Source organism: Nerophis ophidion, linkage group LG03 (genome assembly GCF_033978795.1).
Source record: "Nerophis ophidion isolate RoL-2023_Sa linkage group LG03, RoL_Noph_v1.0, whole genome shotgun sequence".
NCBI lineage: Eukaryota > Metazoa > Chordata > Actinopteri > Syngnathiformes > Syngnathidae > Nerophis > Nerophis ophidion.
Window position 1 is genome coordinate 57,551,422 of NC_084613.1, and position 19,841 is coordinate 57,571,262.

Sequence of the window (19,841 nt, forward strand, 5' to 3'; positions counted from 1 at the left end):
GTTATACTATTACTGTTTTTTTTTGTGACTATACCATGGAGAAAGACAATTTTGATGCTCTGTGTGCGTTGGACACATGGCAAACTGACAATAAAGACTCTTGAATCTAACGTTAGCATGTCTCAAGTTATACAGTGTGGAAAAAAGTATTTAGTCAGCCACCAAAATGATGACAGAAATCTGTAATTTTTATCATAGGTACACTTCAACTGTGGGAGACAGAATGTGAAAAAAAAATCCAGAAATTCACATTGTAGGAATTTTAAAGAATTTATTTGTAAATTATGGTGGAAAATAAGTATTTGGTCAACCATTCAAAGCTCTCACTGATGGAAGGAGGTTTTGGCTCAAAATCTCACGATACATGGCCCCATTCATTCTTTCCTTAACACGGATCAATCGTCCTGTCCCCTTAGCAGAAAAACAGCCCCAAAGCATGATGTTTCCACCCCCATGCTTCACAGTAGGTGTGGTGTTCTTGGGATGCAACTCAGTATTGTTCTTCCTCCAAACACGACGAGTTGAGTTTATACCAAAATGGATACATAGATGATACAGCAGAGGATTGGGAGACTGTCATGTGGTCAGATGAAACCAAAATATAACTTTTTAGTATAAACTCAACTCGTCGTGTTTGGAGGAAGAAGAATACTGAGTTGCATCCCAAGAACACCATACCTACTGTGAAGCATGGGGGTGGAAACATCATGCTTTGGGGCTGTTTTTCTGCTAAGGGGACAGGACGATTGATCCGTGTTAAGGAAAGAATGAATGGGGCCATGTATCGTGAGATTTTGAGCCAAAACCTCCTTCCATCAGTGAGAGCTTTGAATGGTTGACCAAATACTTATTTTCCACCATAATTTACAAATAAATTCTTTAAAATTCCTACAATGTGAATTTCTGGATTTTTTTTTCACATTCTGTCTCCCACAGTTGAAGTGTACTTATGATAAAAATTACAGATTTCTGTCATCATTTTAAGTGGGAAAACTTGCACAATCGGTGGCTGACTAAATACTCTTTTGCCCCACCGTATGTAGTCTGTTCCAGACACTCGAAAATGTTACCACAAGACACTTTCTTTTTGGAGAATAATAGCATTTTTTTTGTGTTTTTTTTTATAATGAGAATGACAATTGCTTTAAATTGCTATAAAGGCTACCCTGTGTCCCCTAAATGTTTGTTACGCCACCGTAATATTTTGATACCAATTAAAATCAACAGAGCTCCTACATACAGTAGACATTTTTGAAAAGTCTCGGCAAAATGGATCAAGAGTTGATACCTGTGGAGTAAAAAAATGTATAGGGTACAGGCATGGCTTGTAGCAAGAGTGTAGACTTGTTCTGTTACAATGATTAATTTAACACAAGTAATCCACATCATGTTCAGGTGTGACTTACCTTTTTGTTTCGGGTCCCACAACAGAAGTGACACTGATGCAAGGCACTTCGCCCACTTTGCCCGCAGGTCGGCCCACACATTGGTGCTTCACTGAGCCACATGTTGATCTGCAAATTAGATCCGGTCCTCACATGAAGGATTTCTTTTGCTCCTCAAAAGGATTGGTTAAATGTAAAAGACACATTTCACTGTACATTTTAAATGTGACAATAAAGATGATCTTTCTTCTTACTTCTACTGAGCGGAAAGCTGTTTTATATTCATTGTAAATTATGGGATTTTTTTATCGACTTTGTAACAATATCAACACAATATTTAAACTACTTCCTTATTCTCTTTTATTACATGAATAAAGTGCTGGCTGTCCAGAGTCAGGACCAGTTGTGGACCGCTCACCTGTGCATCGGTTGGGGACATCTCTGCACTGCTGACCTGTCTCTGTTTAGGATGGTCTCCGGCTGGACCCACTATGGACTGGACTCTCACTATTATGTTAGATCCACTATGGACTGGACTTTCACAATATTATGCTAGACCACTCGACGTCCATTGTACCGGTCTCCCCTAGGGGGGTGGAGTGGGGGTCACCCACATCTGTGGTCCTCTCCAAGGTTTCTCATTGTCATCCCACTGGGTTGAGTTTTTCCTTGGCCCGATATGGGATCTGAATCGAGGATGTCGTTGTGGCTTGTGCAGCCCCTTCAGACACTTGTTATTTAGGGCGATATGAATAAACATTGATTGATTGATTCATTGACATACAATTGTTTAATCAAATCTAGTACACAATAACTAAACAAAAACTTTTTGTTTTGTTTTTGTCATGAAAAAGGGAGGTTTTTTGGGTTGGTGCACTAATAGTAAGTTTATCTTGTGTTTTTTATGTTGATTAAATGATAATATATATATATATATATATATATATATATATATATAAAAAAAAAATAATAATAATTAAAAATTATTTTGCTGCCCGGTACCAATCGAGCTGCGGGCCGGTGGTTGGGGACCACTGCGGTAATGGATGTGATTAATATTACATTAGGGGAGCTTTTTCACATGGTGTATAGTGACATAATTAGATGCTACCTGCTTATCAGCCGGGAGACTAAATATCAATCAATCAATCAATGTTTATTTATATAGCTCTACATCACAAATGTTTCAAAGGACTGTACAAACCATTACGACTACGCCATCCTCGAAAGAACCCACAAAAGGGCATGGAAAACTCACACCCAGTGGGCTGGGAGAATTCACACCCTGCGGGACGCCAGTGACAATGATGACTATGAGAAACCTTGGAGAGGACCTCAAATATGTGCAACCCCCCCTCTAGGGCAGTGGTTCCCAACCACCGGGCCGTGGCCCGATTGGTACCGGGCCGCAGAATAATTTTTTATAAAAAAAAAATAAAATAAAAAACATTTTTATTTTTAATTTTTTTATTAAATCAACATAAAAAACACAATATACACTTACAAATAGTGCACCAACCACAAAAAACCTCCCTTTTTCATGACAAAAACGTCCCTTTTTCATGACAAAGAAGGAAAAAAAAGAAAAAGAAAAATAAAGTTTGGACACACCTTCTCATTTCAATGCGTTTTCTTTATTTTCATGACTATTTACATTGTGGATTGTCACTGAAGGCATCAAAACTATGACATCAGCTAAGTGAAAACCCTTTCAGGTGACTACCTCTTGAAGCTCACCGAGAGAATGCCCAGAGTGTGCAAAACAGTAATCAGAGCAAAGGGTGGCTATTTTGAAGGAACTAGAATATAAAACATTTTTTCATTTATTTCACCTTCTCAACATGTGTACATTCATAGTTTTGATGTCTTCAGTGACAATCTACAATGTAAATAGTCATGAAAATAAAGAAAACACATTGAATGAGAAGGTGTGTCCATTTTTGGCCTGTACTGTATACCTTAGCCCAGGGGTCACCAACCGTTTTGAAACCAAGAGCTACTTCTTGGGTACTGGTTAATGCGAAGGGCTACCAGTTTGATACACACTTAAATAAATTGCCAGAAATAGCCAATTTACTCAATTTACCTTTAACTCTGTTATTATTAATAATTAATTATATTTATCCTTGTGGAAACACTGATCATCTTAATGATTTCTCACAATAAATATATATAGAAACAGAAAAATATTTGTATAAATACATTTCGACTCTTTAAAATTCAAAATCCAACCGAAAAAAAAGAGAAAAACAGAAAAATATTTTTATAAATAGATTTTGACTCTTTAAAATTCAGAATTCAACCGAAAAAATGAAGAGAAAAACTAGCTAATTCGAATCTTTTTGAAAAAATTAAAAAAAGGATTTATGGAACGTCATTAGTAATTTTTCCTGATTAAGATTAATTTTAAAATTTTGATGACATGTTTTCAATAGTTTAAAATCCAATCTGCACTTTGTTAAAATATATAACAAATTGGACCAAGCTATATTTCTAACAAAGACACATTTTTTTTTAAATTTTAATCATAATAAGTTTAAATAAATATTTCACAAATACTCTTCGTCGAAAAAACAGAAGCTAAAATGAAGAATTATATTAAAAAGTATTTATTATTCTTTACAATAAAAAAATAAATTTACTTGAACATTGATTTAAATTGTCAGGAAAGAAGAGGAAGGAATTTAAAAGGTTAAAAGGTATATGTGTTTAAAAATCCTAAAATTATTTTTAAGGTTGTATTTTTTTCTCTAAAATTGTCTTTCTGAAAGTTATAAGAAGCAAAGTAAAAAAAATAAATGAATTTATTTAAACAAGTGAAGACAAAGTCTTTAAAATATTTTCTTGGATTTTCAAATTCTATTTGAGTTTTGTCTCTCTTAGAATTAAAAATGTCGAGCAAAGAGAGACCAGCTTGCTAGTAAATAAATAACATTTAAAAAAATAGAGGCAGCCCACTGGTAAGTGCTGCTATTTGAGCTATTTTTAGAACAGGCCAGTGGGCGACTCATCTGGTCCTTACGGGCTACCTGGTGCCCGCGGGCACCGCGTTGGTGACCCCTGCCTTAGCCCATATGTAGATAGATGCCTGCTAGCTCAGCTGTGCGCTAGAACTTTAAGTGAGACTTTACTCTCTGATGCCTTGAGAGCTGATCAGTAGGCCATGAAACTGGGCTGTAACAGTAGCTGACTGGCTAGCATCATGAATTTGAGCCCAGTTGGGGCCAGTAGGGGTGCCCGGTAGGTTTTGAGTTCAAACCCCGGCCGAGTCATACCAAAGACTATTAAAAAATGGGACCCATTACCTCCCTGCTCGGCACTCAGCATCAATGGTTGGATTTGGGGGTTGAATCACCATAAATGATTCCCGGGCGCGGCACCGCTGCTGCCCACTGCTCCCCTCACCTCCCAGGGGGTGATCAAGGCAATGGGTCAAATGCAGAAGACACATTTCACCACACCTAGTGTGTGTGTGTGTGTGTGACAATCATTGGTACTTTGGGGGTATAGCTCGGTTGATAGAGTGGCCGTGCCAGCAATTTGAGGGTTGCAGGTTCGATTCCCGCTTCCGCCATCCTAGTCACTGCTGTTGTGTCCTTGGGCAAGACACTTTACCCACCTGCTCCCAGTGCCACCCACACTGGTTTAAATGTAACTTAGATATTGGGTTTCACTATGTAAAGCGCTTTGAGTCACTTGAGAAAAGCGCTATATAAATATACTTCACTTCACTACTTTAACTTAACTTTAATTTTTTTTTTTGCATTTGCACAAGTCAGCAAAAGAGGAGCTCTTTTGTAACGTGTTTTTAAAAGTTCGCATTACAATTTGGACATCAAATAATATATTGCATGAATCGGTTTTGATTCTAGGATCGATTCTGAATCGAATTGTCACCCCAAAAATCGTCATTGGATTGAATCATGAGTTGAATAAATATTCACATCCCTAGTGTGCAGGGCTCGTTGTACATCAAAACATGGTGGCTATATTGTCAGCATAGCAAGGTTATTCTTTTATCACTCACATTCAGCTTCCTGTCGACATATTTTTTTCTTAACAGCACAGACCTGGGACTGTTTGCCACCAGTTAAAACCAGTTCAGCTTGCTCCCTCAGTGCAAGGGTGTCATCTGTGCAATACTGTGAAGTCCCGGGCACTTCTGCTGAACAAAGTGTTACCTGTTAAATTCCTTGGACAAATTATTGTGAAATTGTCTGCAATAATGGTCTTCTCTCAGTAGTGCAATTAAAAAGTTATAACGCAATTCTTAATTTTAGTCTGGAAATATAAGTATGTGTACTAAGCCGTACGACTAACATAAAGTTATTTAAATGTGAAAATAGCTGTGACTGGTAATGACACCTCAGTGAGTGTATGGCACACACACTAGCTGTATTGACACTGCACTGATAGTGTGTTAGTATTTAATAATTACATTAGTCAATACTTTTGACCTGCAAATAAAATTAATAGTAAGCAACATTTAACAAACAGCTGCATAGAAAGTAATATGAAACACGCAACTGTGTTCAATAAGCTAAATAAGTTATACCATTGTGACTGTTTTGGACTTCTGTTGTTTATTTCCTGTTTGTGTACAGTTTAAGTTCCTGTCCATTACTCTTATTTTGTATGCCTCGGACCATTGCTATGCTCTGCCTATCAATCATTGAAATAAATTGAGTGTATTGTGCCCTAATTATCACTTTGTTCCTTTTTCTACTCCTAGTTACATGCTCTCGCACTCATTTGTGAGTGCCTTTTCTTTTGTTTACTAAACAATATTATCTATAGTCACGGGAAGCACGGTGGAAGAGGGGTTAGTGCGTCTGCCTCACAATACGAAGGTCCTGAGTAGTCCTGGGTTCTATCCCGGGCTCGGGACCTTTCTGTGTGGAGTTTGCATGTCCTCCCCGTGATTGCGTGGGTTCCCTGCGGGTACTCCGGCTTCCTCCCACTTCCAAAGACATGCACCTGGGGATAGGTTGTCTGTCTGTGTTGGCCCTCTAATGAGGTGGCGACTTGTCCAGGGTGTACCCCGCCCTATGCCCGATTGTAGCTGAGATAGACACCAGCGCCCCCCGCGACCCCAAAGGGAATAAGCGGTAGAAAATGGATGGATCCTACATCTTGGGGTCCCAATGCTAAAGCTGCCTTTCACCTTGTGACAAATTAGTGGACAGGAAAAGAATAACATTTACCTTATTTGGTGTTATAAAATGAAATCGGTCACACTATCTGTCCTTTTTCCAAGTTCCATTCAGATCGATGATGGAGACAAAACCGATGTCAACACGGTCTGCCACTCCTTCGACTTCTTTTAGTACAAACCGTCTCTCGTGAGCTGAAAGAAGCGCTTCCTGGCATGAAGCATCAAAGAATATAGTTTCATTACTTGTGTTTTATTAGGCATTGATGTTTCAGTATCGCTTGACCCATCACTAGAGCATTGTATCGCTGTGTCAATAAAAAGAGCAATAAACTATTGAGTTTTTTAATTTGTGTTTTATTGATGGATGTGAGGAATGTAATATGTGGCTTACCACTGAAATTAAGACAAAATATAGTAAATCAAATCAAATGCCTTTACTCTCAGGAAGTACTGGTTATAGCTTAGCAGTAGTTAGTCTAGGCTCGAGGGTTGCGTGAGTACAGTGTGTGATGTTTGATGAATATAGATTCATCACCATTTTTATGGACTGAATTACTGTGAGAGTTTACCCGTGCAGTGAGACTTGTCGGAAAATAGTCCAGTTCAAATGTACTTTACTGTTTAACATTCTCTATGATTCCTTCGTAAATTCTGGAGGGATCATGTTGGCCTGTGTGTACCCATGCACAAGTACGCTATGGCATGTACCAACACATCCACAATAACCACAGGCATGTCCTGGAGCCGCAGGGCACTACAGTTTCCCATTGGCAAATGCTCCTTCTTGGAACTGAGGGATGAAGGTCTTGAAGTAAGCCCTGGGCAACAGAGAGAGGAAGGTGGTGCACAGTGTGAGAACGCAGTACTGTAGAAAAGGTAACCAACTCTGTTGACAGTTCGGTGACCAAAACGGGAAAACGCACTGCAAAGTACAAAGCACACACAAACTACCAAAACAATTGCAGTTTGAAAGGCGCAGAAATGTACAAAAACACACACAAATCACCAAAGCACATGCAAGATGGGAAGACACAACCAAAGTAAGATGAAACTGAAAGTTAGACCTAAAGTAAATAAATAAATAACAATTTAAATAATGTATTAAATGTATCATTAATTAATATCATGTAAACTATATTTACTCATTTAATGAATTACTTAATTATTTGGGCTGAATTCCAATACTCCTCTTCCGCCCTTGTTTTTGCTCTTCCTCCTTGGTTTTGCGTGTTCACTTCAATCAAAAGGCGTTCAAATTTTCATCAGGTAGGGAGGAAGGGCGAAGTACCTCCCTCAAAAGGAAGAAAGCTCGCAAACCTCCCTACACTCTCGAGTGCGAGGAGAAAGACGGCCGACCAGAAACCCACAGAAGCAAGTAATTAGCATAATTAATCATTTCATAACAATGACACTCATGGTTTTAAACAGACTTTTGCTACTGCATGTAAATAATGGCTTCGAACACAAATACACTACAGAACACGGGGCAGATATTATAAATTTTTGTACTTCTTTCTGCTCCTTGTCATTCATATTTTACTTTAAAGTTATGTTGATAGATTTTTATTTTATTTTATTCCTTTGTTTGATTTTTTTATGAATGAAATAAATAAATTAACTGAACTGAACAGTTTACATACCCCAAGCTGATGAATATTTCGCCAAAAATGTTGTCGTTTAAACGGTCATCTGCTTAATAAAAAGAGCACAAACAAAGCCGAACATCGCGTGTGATGACGTCTTGAAAGTAAACAAACATTTGTCAGATCTGCCTTAAGTCACGGCTGGCAAAGTGTGAGGGTGCAGGGGCGTACTTGCAATGGCTTGTATCCGACACATGAAGTCTTCCTGGAAGTGAAAACCATTGGTGGTCAACCAAGCCAAGATGGCTGTTGTACAGCAAGCAAGGTGCGAAATATCCGATTAAAAAAGAGGCTTAAATTTCCAGCAAAAAGCAGATATGAACAAAAAAATCTAACAATGCAATGGAATAGAGATGCGCGGATAGGCAATTATATCATCCGCAACCGCATCACCAAAGTTGTCATCCACCTGCCGTTCACCCGAACCAACATTTTATCAGAATCGCAACCGCCCGCCACCCGCCCGATCAAATACATCAGAGGTCGGCCACCTTTAACACTCACAGAGCTATTTAAACCCGTTTCACAGAGTAATGAAGACAATGAGAGTCGCTAACGTTCTCGCAAATATCCAATGGCGTTCATCCTGATAACAAGAATATGGGCGTGCTGTGAAAATATATTCAGGAATAGTCACGGATACAAAGGATTCGGGGTATTTGTTGTGTTGCGTTTATGTTGAGTTACTGTAAGGATGTTCTCCAGAAATGTGTTTGTCAATCTTGTTTAGTGTGGCTTCACAGCGTGGCGCATATTACTGAGAGTGTGAAAATTGTTTATATCACAACCCTTAGTGTACTCTGTGTCACCCAGTATGCCTTGCAGTCGTGTGCGTGTGTCTGCGGAAGCCACACACATCATGTTGCTGGACTGACAAGCAGATCGTACATGCTGTAGAAGGCGACAAAGCCAATGACTTCATAGCACGCCCTAATACTTATTAACTGGGTGACTGCCGGCAGTCATTCTAGATTATATTAGCGTGTCCTATTGTCTTCTTCGCTTTGTGACACGGGTCTTAAATGGCTCTTTGAATGGCAAAGGATCCCAGAACCATGTATATCAAATATTTCCGGTTGGTTCAACCGCCACCCGCCCGAATCTAATTAAAATCTATTTTTTCGTCATCTCACCCGCCCGACCCGCGGTTTATCCGGGGATGAGACCGCAAACCGCGCATCTCTACAATGGAATAAATCCCTATACTTTATCAATAAAAGATTTGTTGCTTGATATCAAAGATTATTTGTCAGTCGGGTTCTCAGACATATCGAACTATTGTGCTCCAGACACCATTCTACATGACAAAACAGATGGAAACTTGGAAAAGCATTGAGGTCTAAAACTTCTTTGTGTGTGGCTGGGTCAAGGACATTGGTATCAAGACTCCCGAATAAATATGCATCGTTTTTGCTCGGGTAAGGTTGCATTTCATGATTTAACTTTGCGTCTACTGATGTTTATTGCGGTGGCACGCACCATTTACGAGTAGCGTGTTTCCCCTGTTATTAAATATAAGTATAGATGTCAACATTGTCTATTTTCTGAAAGCTTAATTCATGATTGTTGCCTTTGGTAAATGCTTAGCTCTTTATACTCCAATTTGCTTTTTTAAATTTTATTTAGACTTATAGCAATCATGTGTTTAACAAATACAAATAATATCAAGATAGTACCAAAATGGAAAATAATAAATGTTAAAAGTATTTAAAACAACCTTTTAACCGAGGGATCACTGCAAACTCATGCATTCTTCGACTCAGCTCATTTCTACCTGAGTGTGAGTTACATGTTTTTCTCGTCGTTTCGTAAAATCTTGCACTCTTCCTCCCCTTTTAATTAGCTCTTGGTAAACTGTATTATTGTATATATCCTTTTTCGCAATTTGAACGATCGGTATAGCCAAAAACAAAACAAGCATAGGGCATTTTTTTCTTTGAGAAAGGCTAAATGGAACCTAGTACCTATTTAAAACAGAGCTAGCTTGACCACCACGCGTATTTATTGGGGGAGACTTGAGCCGGACGTGACGTCAGTAACATCCCAGAATTACTACGCCATCGCACTTGATGCTGGAGCCAAGGGACAGGGTGGGGGAGGACGATTCATTCAAATTGAGCTTTAACTAGTTGACTTTGTATTTAATTATTGATTTAATTGTTTCATGCCTTAATAGATTAATGACAGATTTGTTGTTGTCGTGTTTGGAGGAAGAAGAATACTGAGTTGAATCCCAAGAACACCAGACCTACTGTGGAGCATGGGGGTGGAAACTTCATATTTTGGGGCTGTTTTTCTGCTAAGGGGACAGGACGATTGATCCGTGTTAAGGAAATAATGAATGGGGCCATGTATCATGAGATTTTGAGCCAAAACCTCCTTCCATCAGTGAGAGCTTTGAATAATTGACCAAATACTTATTTTCCACCATAATTTAGAAATAAATTATTTAAAATTCCTACAATGTGAATTCCTGTATTTTTTTTCCACATTCTGACTCTCACAGTTAAAGTGTACCTATGATGAAAATTACAGACTTCTGTCATCATTTTAAGTGGGAGAACTCGCACAATCGGTGGCTGACTAAATACTTTTTTGCCCCACTGTATGTTTACTCAGGTAGTAAAAAATGTGAATTCCTTTTTTTAATTTCACATTTAACTATGAGCTGATAATAATAATTGTTCTGTTTAGTGGTTATATCTTGCTTTCTTTCACTTCTGAGTGTAATTTGCAAGTACCATTTCGGTTAGTCCTAGCTGTGTTACGGGATTTAGGGAATATTCCTTGGTATTAAGTTGAATGGGATAGGATAGAACAGACTTTAATTAGCCCAGCGTTAATTTTGTTGACTAAAAATGTTGGTCTTTGTTATCGTCAACGACCTATTTTCCCTTGACGAAATTAGAAAGATAACAAATGAAAACAAAAGCATGTTGACTAAAACAATCACAAAATTAATTGACAATTTAGTCAACGGATTTAAACGAGACGAAAATGTTGACGAAGACAAAATCCAATCATATTTAATTTGGGGTTGGAAACGGGAAAATATCCAAACACAGTTCCATGGGGGAGAGGGGCGGGTGGACATGCATGAAGGTCTCAAATCAGAACTACTGTCTTTGTCAGGCAGGGTGTTTCGATTTTTCACCCGAAAAAGCTTGTATCAATACAAGACATCATCACAATTTGTCTTCTACACCGGGAAGAAAAAGACGAGAAAACATAAGGACACACTTCACGTTTGCCACAGTAGGCAACAAAACAACTTGAAAACCTTGTGGCTCGATTTTCTTCTTTAAAAATACAACAAACTTAAAGCGCCATCTACAGACTAACCCTTGGGACGTCCACACAACAGTAAGTAGGGAGAAATCAATATTTCCAAATGATTTATACTGTAATGAATTACTGTTACTATTATCGAAAGGGAGCACAGGAGCAATATCGCTTACTGTACCACATGTCCGTAAAGAAATGCTTACTTAAAAACAAGCTACTTTTGGAGTACACCATGATGCTGGGAGCTGAGCCAATCTTACCCGCCAATACATATACATGTACAGTTCACTTTAATCAAATTTCAGCTGTTCTGTTCAGCTATTAATTGCACAACTTGACAACCCAAACGACCAGATCTGTAATTGTTCATGCTAACCCACAAAAAAACAGCTAAGTGAGACATACATACATTAGTTTTATAACACTTGTTGCTGTATTTACACAGAACAGTGGGCAATATGCCATTTAATGTGCACACTCAGTCTTTTTTGATATGACCATAACCATGCACACATAATTTCACAAATTGTACACTGGCATTGAGAGTACTCTTATTTTAACAAAATATAGATCAGTGATATTTTTGTTTGTTCATTATTGTCTAAGTAGACCACATGATAAAATATACACATTACATATTAACGATGGTAACAAAAAATAATTACAATGATTTTTTTCCTTTATATGTATAAAAGTACCAAATTCAGTACCCATCAATTGAGAATCACTGCTTTAAACAGAAACAAAGCTTAGGTTAAAATTAGGGCCTGCAGAAAGCTTGGCAAGAAATAAAGCATTTTGACCTTAGATTTTGTGTTATTAAGGCCAAAGGCGATAATGCACATCTTTGTCAAGGCACATACTATATACTTCATCGTCCTAAAAAGACTTAGTGTTCCAAAAGGCTTCGACACTGAAGGGCTTATAATGGGTAACATTTATGCTTACTTCGCCCTCTTGGCCATCTCATTGCCGTCCCAGCGTGGGCTGTACGGATACGCCTTTTGCACCTGAGAATAAAGCTGGCCGCTGCTGGTGAAGTGGTACACGGACTGAAACGTGAGGGTGGGCTGGTCTCTGGGAAAGTACAGCGGGAGATCCACTGCAAAGTAGAGGAGCGACACAATTAAGGGGGTATTGAGGTTCAGAGGAAGAGGTTGCTCTGTATGAACAAAAAGCATGCCTCAACATAGGGCGCTTTGATCTTTTTTTTTACTACACCTACCGTGTACTAGGAAGCAAAAATCTTTCCACATGAGTAGAAGGGTAAGCTTTGTAAATCCCTCAGCATCATACTCCACCACTCCCCTGCAACACATAGACACACACACTGATTATGTACACTATGAAGTCTGGTAAAAGATTAGAGGCAGAGACAAATAAAAGCCTGCTAACGCCTTGAGTAGAGGATGTGATCCTCTCTTGTTAACTCACATTCCAAAGTGGCTAAGGAATGCAGCAATGTACTCCCGCCTCTTGTGGTAGCCTTGGATGACATACTGCACCTTCACATAAAAAACAGAGGATTACTTTAAAGAAACTGCAAAAAACAAAACTGAAAAATTCGATAAGGCTTGACAGCAATGCTCATGTAATGTGAAACAAATTAGAAGTTGATTCAACTTTAAGAAGCTCTTTGTTTTTTAAATAAATTGCTGTCTTTTTCTTTCTTGTCTACATTATATTGAATTAAATGAGGAAAAAAAACACTAAGGCAGAATAAATAGTTACACCACAGGTTGTGTATCGTTACATATCCGATAAACGTGACAGTTTGATACTTTTACGATGGTACTAATGCTTAAAAAAAAAACATACTGTACATCCATCCATCCATTTTCTACCACTTGTCCCTTTTGAGGTTGCTGGAGCCTATCTCAGCTGCTTTCAGGCGGTAGGCGGGGTACACCCTGGACAAGTCGCCACCTCATCGCAGGGCCATCACAGAAAGACACTGTACGAATGTCCAAAAACAATGCTTTTTCAATTTTACGGAATTTTGTGAAAAGCTAGTTTAGAACAGAATAGTAATTTATAGGGATAGAACGATATGAAAATTTCATACCATGGTTATTGTGACCAAAATTATCATTATTCTCGCAATATTGTTGAATGTGCCTAATTAGTACTTATACACACACTAAAATCTTTTAAACACGTTTTTTTAAACAATAAGATGAAATAAGTAAATAAACAGACCGACAATATTGTTGCTAAAAAGGACTGTGCTCCATTCTGCTCACAAAAATATGCAATTCTCTGTGAACACAACTTTGGCTTGTGCTATTAAGCTTGCATGTGTTTTAGTACACACATGCAAAGACAAGATACTTAACTTTCAAACTGGAAAACTTAATCTTTTGCAAATAATAGCTCATTTGGAATTTGATTTTAAAAAAAGATGGCACAACGGGCAAAAAAGACTGAGGAAGTTGAGGAATGCTCATCAAACGCTTATTTGGAACATCCCACAAGTGAACAGGCTAATTAGGAACAGGTGGGTGCCATGATTTGGTATAAAAGCAGCTTCCATGAAAAGCTCAGTCATTCAAAAACAAGGATTGGGCGAGGGTCACCACTTTGTGAACAAATGCGTGAGCAAATTGTCGAACAGTTTAAGAACAACATTTCTTAACGAGCTATTGCAACAAATTTAGGGATTTCACCATCTAAGGTCTATAATATAATCAAAAGGTTCAGTTAAACAAGGCGACTCGGTAAAGAATCTGGGTATTATCTTTGACCCAACTCTCTCCTTTGAGCCACACATTAAAAGCGTTACTAAAACGGCCTTCTTTCATCTCTGTAATATCGCTAAAATTCGCTCCACTAAAGACGCTGAGATCATTATCCATGCGTTTGTTACGTCTCGTCTCGATTATTGTAATGTATTATTTTCGGGTCTCCCCATGTCTAGCATTAAAAGATTACAGTTGGTACAAAATGCGGCTGCTAGACTTTTGACAAGAACAAGAAAGTTTGATCATATTACGCCTGTACTGGCTCACCTGCACTGGCTCCCTGTGCACTTAAGATGTGACTTTAAGGTTTTACTACTTATGTATGAAATACTGCACGGTCTAGCTCCAGCCTATCTTGCTGATTGTATTGTACCATATGTCCCGGCAAGGAATCTTCATTTAAAGGACTCCGTCTTATTAGTGATTCCCAAAGCCCAAAAAAAGTCTGCGGACTATAGAGCTTTTTCCATTCGGGCTCCAGTACTCTGGAATGCCCTCCCGGTAACAGTTCGAGATGCTACCTCAGTAGAAGCATTTAAGTCTCATCTTAAAACTCATTTGTATACTCTAGCCCAGGGGTCACCAACCTTTTTTGAAACCAAGAGCTACTTCTTGGGTACTGATTAATGCGAAGGGCTACCAGTTTGATACACACTTAAATAAATTGCCAGAAATAGCCAATTTGCACAATTTACCTTTAATAAATAAATCTATCTATCTATATATATATATATATATATATATATATATGTATATATATATATATACACAGTATATATATATATAAACAATAGGTATTTCTGTCTGTCATTACGTCATAGATTTTTTTTCCTTTTACGGAAGGTTTTTTGTAGAGAATAAATGATGAAAAAAACACTGAAGATTAAGATTAATTTTAGAATTTTGATGACATGTTTTAAATAGGTTAAAATTCAATTTGCACTTTGTTAGAATATATAACAAATTGGACCAAGCTATATTTATAACAAAGACAAATCCTTATTTCTTCTAGTCAAGAGAAAGTTGTCACGTAGCTCATGTCACAATAAAAGTTTTGTTAAAGACTTTATTTGTAGAGAATGACAGAAGGTATGTTTTCAGAGGTATTTTTGGTGTGAAAACAAAGTGAGAGGCATTCAGAACGAACCTACCTACAATGTAAACAAAGCTGTGGACGGGAGAAAGATTAACAAGGGTGACGTTTGTAATGCTTGGATTCAGAGTACAAATAGCATTACATGCCATCTTTGTGCACATATAAGTACAAAGTTTTTTCTTACAGCAGTTGACAGTTAAATAAGCTGCTGTTGCATTTAAAGGCTCTAACATAATCTGCAAAATGTTACTTGAAAGGAACTGTCTGTTGCAGGCGGCTTCAATAAAGATATTACATATGTATATGTGAACTGTACATAAAAAGTTATTTCTCTAATGTTTTTCCCAACTGTGGTTTGACTTCATGAGAAAGGCACACCTTTCTAATTGGTATGGACATAGAAAGGGACTTGTCTTAGGTCTGTTTTACATTGTGATATTTTTGCAGTAATAAACGATGAACCCCAGCCACACTGCTTGAAGTGAAATGGGTAGGATCATTTAATTTATTGCATGTTTACACTGTTGTCATGGCAACAGAAAAAGGACACCATTCAGCGCTTAGTGTTTATGTGAGAATAGTAAAAATAATATAATGTTATGGTGTTTTCTTTTAGCTGCATTTTTGACAGCCGTCAAAGTGAGATGTACAAACTTCTCTGAGCTACGATGGGCAGGTTTTACCACTTTTTCGTCAGAGACAGCCAAAAACATGCATAATATCACCAGTGCAATTTTAAGGGTTGCCTTATTTTCTTTAAAGTATATACGTTAAAAAATGTCCAGTGCGACCTCTACTGCATGTTGACAGGTGTGATTAATAATTATTTTAATTTAAAAAAAGATGAGCTCGGGGTATGGTTAGGGCATGGTTGAGCAGGTGAGAATGCCTGCAGAAAGCAAATTAGCCAACCATGACGGGGACTGGCTCCAGACAAATAGAGAGAACACGCCAATTACCAAGAAAGAAAACATCTCAAGAAGCACATAATTCAGTAAAGAGCGCATAAGCAGCATGGAGAACACACATTTGTCTATCCGAAAAAAATTATGTTTTGTTGACAATTCTCTCTCTTGCGTCCTCCTGGTGTGGTTTTTCATAGAATCCTTCCAAAAAATGCTATTGTTCATTCTATAATAGGCCATACAGCCATACACTGTCATTTCCAGACAATAAGCCGCAACCTTTTTCCCAAGCTTTGAATCCTGCGCGTTACACAATGCTGCAGCTAGTTTATGGTTTTTTCCAGGTTTACAAGCCTCTTCAAATCAGATCAATGATATTGCTCACATTAAATTAAACACACTCACATAATCATTACATCAGCTATTAAGCAGATTTAGGACACACTCTCATCATGGTGAAGACACGACAAAATGCACATGACACACCCCCCAAAGCCGAATGCAGCTGGCCCAACCATCGAAAAAGGAAACAGGGCCACCACACAGAACGGAAATCCACCACAACTAACGGGCCCCGAAAGGCCGCACAACCGTGTGCTGAAGAAGATGGCACAAGTCTAGTGGCGACCCACCTTGAGACTAAAGTGAAAATGCCAGAAGAAACATCCTTGATTCCCCTCAATTCGAACACCAAAAATGACGGCCCCAGGGCACAGAAGGGGGAGGATGAAGACAGCGCTAAATACCTGCAGTAGGCTAATGTAAGCCGTGTTACAGGCACTGTCTTTTGTTAAATTTGTAAATGAACAAAAGCTTCTGTGTAAGTATTGCATGTTTAAATGTATACACCTGTGACTTAAATACATGTGCAGCCAACATACTGTCTGTACACAATAGACTTGGTCCAAAAATTAAGTGGGTGCGCTTATATTTAGGCGGGCTTTACAGTCCTGAAATTATGGAAGTTATTTAACTTCCATAATTATTAAGTTCCAACACAATTGGGTTTTAACTAAATCTCTGTCCACATGAAAACACCTGTTTGATAACAAGTGAATTTTCTTAAATCATTTGTGTGCCTATAAAGTGAGACTTTAGATGAACATTCAATAAGTACATTATGTGAAAAATAGGCATTAATGAATTTGATTAACAATATTGTTTTTTAATGGTTCTTGCATATTCTAAGTTGCACTCATGGTCATTGAACAAAATGAAATCAGCACACGTACGGCAATAACATTATGATTATGATTATTTTTCACAATGGCCAGAGTTTTCCCATTGGCTTCTGTAGTGACAAAAACGCAACTACATTCAACAATGTATTCACTCATTTTACAGAACTAATTTTCACTTAACCTGTTTTTAATAATTGTGTTATATATCTTTTTTTTTTGGTCCCGTCCAGCTACTCAGGCAAATCATATTGTTTATGTAGACGCCCATATTTGCTGTACAGACTTACTTTATAAAAGCGAAGTGTAGGATACATTTATTGTTGCCTTATTTGTATTCTACTTTATTGAATTGATTTATATTAATGTTTGGTGCAGCCGGACCAGAGCAGGAGGGGATAGAAAGAGAAAAAAAAAAAAGACAGAGGGGGAAAAGACAGAGAGACAACAATTTCAACAACAATAACAATAACAACCACAACAACAAAAGAACAGCATCAGCAAATACGATATGTACAAATATGATACGAAAAGTGATAGCAAATAAGCAGTTAGTGAAGTAAATATAAATAACATAGAAATGACAATGAACATTATTGCACTACAAATAGAGCAATACAAATACCAATAGAAATGGCACTATTGATAATGAATAATAACAATTACTTCTATTATTAACAATACAAATGTTTCAAATGCAACAGTACATCGAGTACATATAATGATAACTTGAATTACAAAAGAAAGCAGATACATGGAGGGGAAGAAAGAGAAGCGAACTGTATTAACCTTGTAGATTGTTATCGTAACACTTGGTTAAGCTTTGTCAGTGTGCCAAGTTTTACCCAGTTTCCCCTAGGTGAACCACGTTAATACATGTTTGATAAAATGTGATTATATTGCTTGAGTGTAGGTATGCATATGTGTTTGTATATGTACAGTATGTGTATATGTATGTATGTACAGTGAATGTGTGTGTGGATGTATGTACAGTATGTACTGTATTTGGGAGAGTATGTATCTATGTATGTGGGTAAGTAACTATGTACAGTATGTAGTAATAGTGGTGTGATATTTACTTATTTGCTCAACAAAAACACAACAATGGCTAGTCATAAAATATGTAAAGGTGTTGTTTTGGAGAGTATCTTGTATTTTCCCAATGATGAGTCTCTTCTTTGCAAAAGCTGTAACACGGCCACGGATATGCTTCATGACTCAGCTTGATTAAGGCCACTTGCCTTTTATCATAAGCAGCAAGGGCGCAGACATGCTAATCTGTTTGTTTAATAGTGTTCGGATGCATGCATGTGCTGTACAAAATGTGGGTGATTTAACTTTCTGAGAAAGGATTTCCTGCCCCCAACTCGTTGTGATTTGTTGCTGTAATGTTAGCCTTCAGCTTTGGGTGATGCAACACAGGTGATGTTGTTCTGCAAGTATTCAAACCTGCCCGCACCCATGGCTGCTTCCCACGCAGTCATTTACTATGTTTGTGCTTGTATCTGTGTAAAGGAGTGTGAAAAACTATCATCACCGGAAGTGCTTCCTGCTGTGTGATGAATACATCTCTGTGTCATAAAAACATTCACACCACCCCCTCTTTTTTCCCTTAGAGTAGCTGACCTGACATGTGACTTCACAGTTATGCCTGAACGAAAATATCTGGTCAAATATATGTGACCCTAAAGTGCATTTCCCTAAAATGTATTCTATTACACTACTACATGCAGGTGGAACCGGCAAGGGCCCATAGTTTTGATCCAAGACCAACTGCTAAAAATGGAAGCAGGAAGAAAATAGAAGCATTTATTAGTTCTAATGCACCAAACTATTTTAAACTGACACTGATTACTGTTACTCTAATGGAGGCGTGGGTGAGTGGACCCAAAAACAGACAAACTAACTCAAGACTGTTGTCAAATTTGAGCTAATAACCAAACATTCAAGGACTACAGGCAAGAAGGAAAATAAAGAACAAACTATCTGAACTATATGAACTACTAAGGCAATGAGTTAGCAAATCATTAGGGCACATAGGTAAAGGGGTGATTTGCTGGACACAAACTGAGATAAACTACCACAGCAGCAGCCAGACAGGCACAAACAAAAAAATCTAACATACATGCAATTATTTTCTTTGTCAAAATCTGCCAAAAAACCAAACAAAACGGAACCTGTGAGGTCAAACTATGCATTTCAGGATGCTGGTCAGCCTTCGATTTTTGGGAGCTTTCAAAAGACAGATGTCTACAGTAGTTGTCATAACTGTAGTTGTCATCGTAAAATGTTTATCAAATGGGTATTTTTATCTGTCATGAATTAAAAATACATGTTTCCAATTGGTGTGGCAGAGGCATCCTAAGCACTGTGTTCAACATTGTCACACGAGCACAACAAGTACGGTTGTATCGGGATGTTACTATCACAGTATTTCTGTTTCAAACTGCTAT

General features: G+C 37.9%; 1 protein-coding gene across 3 annotated transcripts in view; it reads right to left on the reverse strand.

Annotated features, from left to right (window-relative positions):
* Positions 1-6,873: 6,873 nt before the first annotated feature.
* Positions 6,874-19,841, reverse strand: part of babam2 (BRISC and BRCA1 A complex member 2) — a 167,521-nt gene continuing 154,553 nt past the window's right edge. The window contains exons 9-13 of one of the 3 annotated variants that reach the window (XM_061895704.1): positions 12,903-12,973; positions 12,694-12,776; positions 12,417-12,570; positions 8,355-8,388; positions 8,203-8,229 (exon numbers count right to left, since the gene is read on the reverse strand). In XM_061895704.1, the coding sequence (XP_061751688.1) occupies positions 8,218-8,229; positions 8,355-8,388; positions 12,417-12,570; positions 12,694-12,776; positions 12,903-12,973 (354 nt within the window). In that variant the 3' untranslated portion in view covers positions 8,203-8,217. Of the gene's footprint in view, positions 7,359-8,202; positions 8,230-8,303; positions 8,389-12,416; positions 12,571-12,693; positions 12,777-12,902; positions 12,974-19,841 lie in introns of those variants that run through there. The other 2 variants (XM_061895703.1, XM_061895702.1) reach the window with 2 other exon arrangements.